Source organism: Cajanus cajan, chromosome 4, assembly GCF_000230855.2.
Source record: "Cajanus cajan strain Asha chromosome 4, NIPB_CcT2T_4, whole genome shotgun sequence".
Lineage (NCBI taxonomy): Eukaryota > Viridiplantae > Streptophyta > Magnoliopsida > Fabales > Fabaceae > Cajanus > Cajanus cajan.
The window spans coordinates 70,496,249-70,502,961 of NC_138520.1; the positions used below are offsets into that span (position 1 = coordinate 70,496,249).

General features: G+C 31.9%; 1 protein-coding gene across 1 annotated transcript; it reads left to right on the forward strand.

The window, feature by feature from the left end:
* The first annotated feature begins 961 nt into the window (after window positions 1–961).
* On the forward strand, window positions 962–4,925 carry LOC109802232 (Ribosomal protein S5 domain 2-like superfamily protein). Its single transcript, XM_020363503.3, has 7 exons — window positions 962–1,226; window positions 1,312–1,412; window positions 1,688–1,708; window positions 2,328–2,400; window positions 2,478–2,545; window positions 3,427–3,559; window positions 4,523–4,925. The coding sequence occupies exons 1-7, from the start codon at window positions 1,007–1,009 to the stop codon at window positions 4,636–4,638; spliced, it is 732 nt and encodes a 243-aa protein (XP_020219092.1). The 5' UTR covers window positions 962–1,006; the 3' UTR covers window positions 4,639–4,925.
* The last annotated feature ends 1,788 nt before the right edge of the window (window positions 4,926–6,713 follow it).

Here is a 6,713-nt window from a genome sequence, read left to right on the forward strand (position 1 = left end):
TTATATTATTTATTTTAGAATTTTACTATATTTTTTCATCTAATAAATATAAATTTTAGTATTCAATAAATATAAAATAAATTAGTATATATTAATATTATATTATAATATTAATTATTTTCATTAAATAAATACATTATTTATTAATTTAAAACTATATTAACATTAAAAAAGAAATTTTAAAAACAATTTCTTCAAGTAATAATGTTATATTTAATATAGTGATCCAATTATAATTAGAAAAAAACTAAGTGACTGTGTGGTTTAAAAATGGTGGTCTTTCCTTGCCATGTCACATGTCTGGATTGGACATTATAGGAGGTAAAAATATAATTAGTTTATTTTATTAAAAAATTTATATTAATAATGTACTCTTAAATTCAATTCTCACGATCATTTTTGTAACTTTTATATCCTTTGAAAAAAAAATATGTTTAAAAGATAAATTTAATTAAAATTAAACAATGATTTGTAGTTAACGAAAATATATTTTTACATAGCAGATTTGATGACGATAATAATATCACTAATATGAGCATGTCTGGAACAATAAAATCATTAGATGTTAGCTGTAATTTTTAGAATTTATTTTTGGAAAAATAATCAATATATTTGGGGGCATGAAACCTAATTACAAAATATAATTTCACTAAATCTGTTTAATGAAAAATTAATTTTATGTATTTAAATACATTTGAATAACCTCAAGTGTGTGGTTAAGTGGTAGGAGTTGATCCACGCTTAAGCAATGTCAGGGGTTCGAATCCTGCCTTGTGTGTGCAGTCGCGTTAAATCTTGGGACTAGTTATCCTACCTTTTGAGGTGCCTCCAACGTAGCGAGGAGATTAATCACTAGTGTTGAATGGACAGCAAAAAAATACATTTGAATAATTAGAATCATAATTTTTATAATTTTTTTATTTTTTATTTTTTAAAAAAGCATTTGAATTAAATCCCTAGTCACGCGCGAGACTCACTGAGTGAGTGGAGAAAATTCTAGGGTTTAATGGAGATTGAGAGAGGTGATGGACGGAGTCCGAATCAACTAAGACCCCTGGCCTGTTCCAGTTCCATCCTGCATCGTGCCCATGGCTCCGCCAGTTGGGTTCAAGGAGAAACCAAGGTGCTTGCGGCTGTTTATGGGCCCAAAGCTGGAACCAAGAAGAATGAAAACCCTCAAAAAGCATCCATTGAAATTATTTGGAAACCCAAGACTGGACAAATTGGTTCCACCTTTAATTTACTCAGCTCAATTCCATCTTTTTCATTTTGAAGAACTGAATTAATTTATATTTTTTTTTCATTGTTTAGGAAAAGTGGAGAAGGAGTATGAGATGATATTGAAGAAAACCCTGGAAAGCATTTGCATTCGAACTATATATCCCAACACCACCATTTCGGTTATAGTCCAGGCAAGTTTTGTTCTCTCTTGTTAGATTCGAACAACATGGTGGTGCAATGCAATGCAACTGCCTCTTTGCTTTTACTCTAATTTTGGAGAACGACTGTGCTGCTCTGTGGTTCTTTTTTGTCAACAGTTATCGGTTTAAATTGGAACTTTTAATTTGTTGCCTTAGCATAGTTATTGCCGTTGTTGGTTGCTTTGTAGATAATTATGTGACGTGTTGTTTGTGGTTAACTGAAAACATTTTTATTTGTTTACCTTCTGTTTTCGTTCCTACTGTAGGTTGTCCACGATGATGGTGCTGTATCCTTCTTAAAAATTCAGTTCTAATATGATTTATATGGTAACTTTTTCTTCAAGGATATGAGATTGCCTGCTTTTGCTGCAACCTTCTCTTTTAATTTGGCAATTCTTCAATTTGTGAATAACTTGCCTTTTTGATTTCTTGTGACTTGCATGACAATGTATAATGATTTTACTGACAATCTGTACACCATTGTGTACATGCATGAGTGAAGTTTCATCCCTTTATTTTTAATTTATTCTATTTAATACATCAGATCTTTCAGCCACTTCCCTTTCAAATTTTGACCCTTTTGATTGGCATAAAAATGGAGAATTTATATTTTTCCCTGATGTCCACACTCAACACAATTACGTTATTTTTACACTTCAGGTTCAATGGTCAACTATCAGAATGGGTTGTGGGTAGTGGACGGTGTTCAGTCATTCTGTTCAGGGGCGAGTTATTACTTTTTTAGGACAATGAAGGAACAAATTAGATTACCATCAATTCCATTAAATATATACACTTCAGTTTGATTATATTGTTTATTACATAAGGGGTGGATACCTAAAGAGATCATTAGTTAATACATGTGCTTCTGGATCTTTTGCTCCTTTTTCTTGACTTAATATATAGCTTCTTCCATGTGCAATAAATGCATCATGTGCTGCACTTGTAGATGCTGGAATTCCCCTAAAACATCTTGCTGGTAATGTAGACTTGTGGGTTATTGTCTTTTGGTTTATTTCTATGAAAATTAATGATTTCTCATCCTTGTCTCTACAGTAGCGATATGTTGTTCTGTAACAGATAGTGGTTGTATTATGCTGGACCCAACCAAAGGCGAAGAGGAGGTGAGTAGAATATTTTTAGGTTAATTTAAAGTGTTATTTTATCTTCACCGATTATCTAGTAAATTTAGTCAGCTGAATAGAATGCGATGTACATTTACCTTATTTGTTTTCTAAATGCCTTGTGGATAATAGTCGAAAAAAGTGTTAAAACCTTTTTATCTCTTTTCAGTTATTGCTGTCATGACAAGCCTTTCAACATTGATATTATAACACTAACACTTTTCTGTTTTGCTTTTCTTTGTTTGAGTAAATTACATTAACCCCCTTTGAGGTTTGATTAATTTAACTGCTCTTTCCGGAAAACATAAACAACCACTCCTTTTTTTTGTGGCATACTATTGCTAACCCTTTTTTTTATTTTTAAATTTACATTATTTTACCTTGTTTTTATATGCTTCTGCGATATGAGAAGACAACATGGTTCAGCACTTACTTCAGTGATACCCATTACCCAGTTCATTTCCAATGCAAGCCCTACAGATCTTTATTTCTTCCATGTTAAAAATTTGTCTTTAAATTCATGCTTGGTGGAAATTTGTTTTGCCTTGTAATTTCAGCAACCATTTTTTCCTTGGGCAGAGCCAATATTCCAGCTATGTATTAAATTCAGACTATCTAGATTCTGGACTAGTAATTAATTATGCATCCAATAGTCAATGTGTGTTTTATCTTAGAAAAGTTCATGCATGTGTGTTTAGTCAGTGACATGCTTTAAGGCGTAGTGGAACTCAGCAAATGATATGTCTTTTGCTGTAAGCCCACAACCATGGTTTAGTTTCTATTTAATTGTCCCTGTGGCTGAACAAATTTTTCAATTAGATTCTTAGGTCCCACGCATTTTGTACACAACTCTAATTCAATGCATTTTTATCTTATGGCAGAAAATGAAAGCATTTGCCTATTTAGTTTTTCCAAATGCAATTGTTTCGGTCCTACCGGAGAGATCATTGCAGGCGGGTAGTGAGCCTATGACACATGGAATCATGACTTCTGTTACACAGGGTGCTATGTCAGGTATTCTGCCACAGATTCTTTAACCTTTTCTTAGTTAGTTCCGTCAATAGGAATTGTTTGTGCCACATGTTTCTATTTTTACCAACATTAGCCTAGTGCTTGAGCATATGTTTGCATAGAATGTGCTGTGTAGGTCTTATTTTCTACTGTGAAAATGAATGGAACCGCACCACCAATTTTATTAAATTTTAGAAAAATTGGAATTGTTGAACTAGAGAAAGAAGACATTATACTTCTGAATTTTATTGAGTAAAAACGAGTTGACTTACTGAATCAGTTTACAAGATGATATTTGTGCAAGAGGGAAAGCCAACCTGATTAGCTTGTACAACAAGCTATTAACTAACTAACTAACAGATTAGCTTGCACAGCAAGCTACTAACTAACACATCTGTACACAAGAAACAATTAGAAGGAAAAGCCGGCTGTCTTGCAGACAGCAAATATACAATAGAGTAATATACTTCTGGGAATAACCGAAAAAAATATTTTAACCATGTAAGGTTGGGGAATTGATTGTATGTGGAGAAGGGTGGAGACTAAACCCCACACCACCTTCGACACTCCTGTCTTGAGACAATTAACCTAAGTTAATTATAAAAAAAAATACAAATTAAAAGTACTTTGCCCTTTTCTTTAACAAGCATTTTTAAACTTAACAATCCAAATAAAAGACCTTTTATCACATAATCATAATAATGAGTGAAAAATTAATATAAGGAATATTTTTATTAATTTTCTTTTACTGATCCTAAGAAATCAAATTCAAAAGTATCAAATAACGAAGGAAATCTATTTTATGAGTTCGTTAAAGTGCTTCTGGTGGGTCTGAGTGTTCATCCTATCTCTTTATTACATATTTTTGGGCTAGGCCTGGTGACCTAAATAATCATATAAAAATGAAAATGTCAAAATAGGGTTTTCACAGTAATCTAATTAGTTTTCTATTTAATTTTCTTCTAGTGGATGATTATCTTCACTGCCTAGAACGAGGGCGAGCTGCTAGTGCAAGGTTGTCTGAAATTTTGAGGAAGAACATAGGGCCAAAATCTACAAGTGGGGCATCTAAAGCTGGGTGATTTCCAATCATGTTGGATGTAGTTAATTAGTGTCTAATTTTTCCCTGTAAGGGCTGGGGAGGATGGGATTTCTCTGCAGGTAGTATTACATTCACATTCATGAAATTATCATTTCCTGTTCTCTTGGATAGTTCTGTATTAGTTGTCCTTAATTTATTCCTCTGTTCAAATTTTTCATGAATCGTTCTCTTTTAATTTAAGCAAGGATTACAATTTGGTGTTCTCAAAGAAGAAAGATTCGAATTATTTGTAGAAGTTATGTGATGAATTTGTATGATTCTTTATGACTTTTGGGTGTAATTATTTTGTTAATTTGTTTGCATCATGGTTCCCATTACAAGCTTACAGCTTTTGTATGGACTATGGGAGATTAGAGAACTGCCAGAACTGCCATTTTTCATACGCGTGCTATTACATTAGGCTTGATTACCTGTAAATATATATTTTTTAATTTAATCCTTTTTTAGTTTATGTTTTGATCTGTATTGTTGTGTACTGTCCATATGTTATACTGGAGTCACTTGAAAGGACAGGTTCTTGTACATCACTTGGTAGTTGTAACTCGTAATTGTGTGATATGGTTAGATCATTTGCAAGGGGAAATTCGGGAAGTTGAAAAAAAGGGCAAACAACTTGCAATAAAAGTAATTACTGTAAGATAGTTCACAATTTACAACAAGATGACCACAAAATGTGATGTAGGATGAAATTTTTAAAGGAAAAAAGAGATATCAATTAATTACAACAAAGAAACACACGTTCCTACTTTATACAATAACAAGCATAATGAGTTGAGTTGAGCCTTCCAACTTAATGCCTTCCTCCTAAACCATGAACCATTCTCTCTGCCTGGAGTTTTTATTCCCTTATAAAAACATGTTTCTCCTAAATCCCTTCTTTTTTATCCACATTAGATAGTGACGGAGATCCATCGTGAAGCCAGTTGACTATAAACTTAGGTCAAAACCGTGAAACCACTTGGATTGTCACTATTGGAGATTGTAAAAGCAAAACTAGGACAGGTTGGCTGGTCTGGTTAGTACATGACACGATTGAATATAAGGATGTTATGTATCTACATAATTATTATCAATTATCATTGGATGTTTATTCTCCCATTTTGCACAAAAGACATAAATTTAAGTAAGGCACACTTGTGAAGAACAATTCGAATAACAGATGACTTGTCCTATTTTTTCCTTTATTAATCTCCATCATTCATAACCTCGTGCAACAACACATTCATTATGCCACTTGTCAATTAAAAAATGCCCCAACTTATTGCCAGCTAATTGGATTCATCATTTTTTGGTTTGGTTTTAGTTACAAGTTCAATAAAAATGAAGAAAATGCAAACCATGAAGAGTTGATATATATATATAGTGACGTTGTATTGAAAGTAAACTTTTCCAATAACAAATTTCTTATCCACGCGACAAAATAATATAAAAAACTCTTTTAAAGCTAAAACATTAATTTAATTTAACTTGACAACCGTAAATATTTTTAATAGATATTTATTTTTTATTTAATAAAAAAATATAACTAGCTCCTACCGAATCGTCTTCTATAATTAAGTGATACCTCTATACGCTAAGAATAGAATTTCAATCTTTCTATTATGGAGTACAAGTCTCAAATCACATTTACTAACTTTTTAATTTATTGTTACCTACATAAAAATGATGCATGCTAAAATTGTCAACTTTTAATTTATTTTCTAAATTCTGAAATATAACTTTTAATTATAATTTTTAATATTTTTTTTACCGAGCAATAAGCCTTTATTATAATGGTGCAGACGGTAAACATTAATATTTTTTGAAGAAACCCATTTCATTTATACAATGAATTGCTTTTGTGGTTCTCCACTTGGCTACTTGGAGATCATTATTGGCCTCATCAAGTTGGAGTGAGTAACTTGCAACTCATCTCAATATTCTAAAAGCTAAAACAAGAAAGTAATAGACAAATGAAAATGAACAACATTGTAACAAAGCTGCTTATGGTGTACCAAAACACATCCATGAATATCAAAAACCTACTAAATAGCAAAAAAACCATTGGTGCTACAA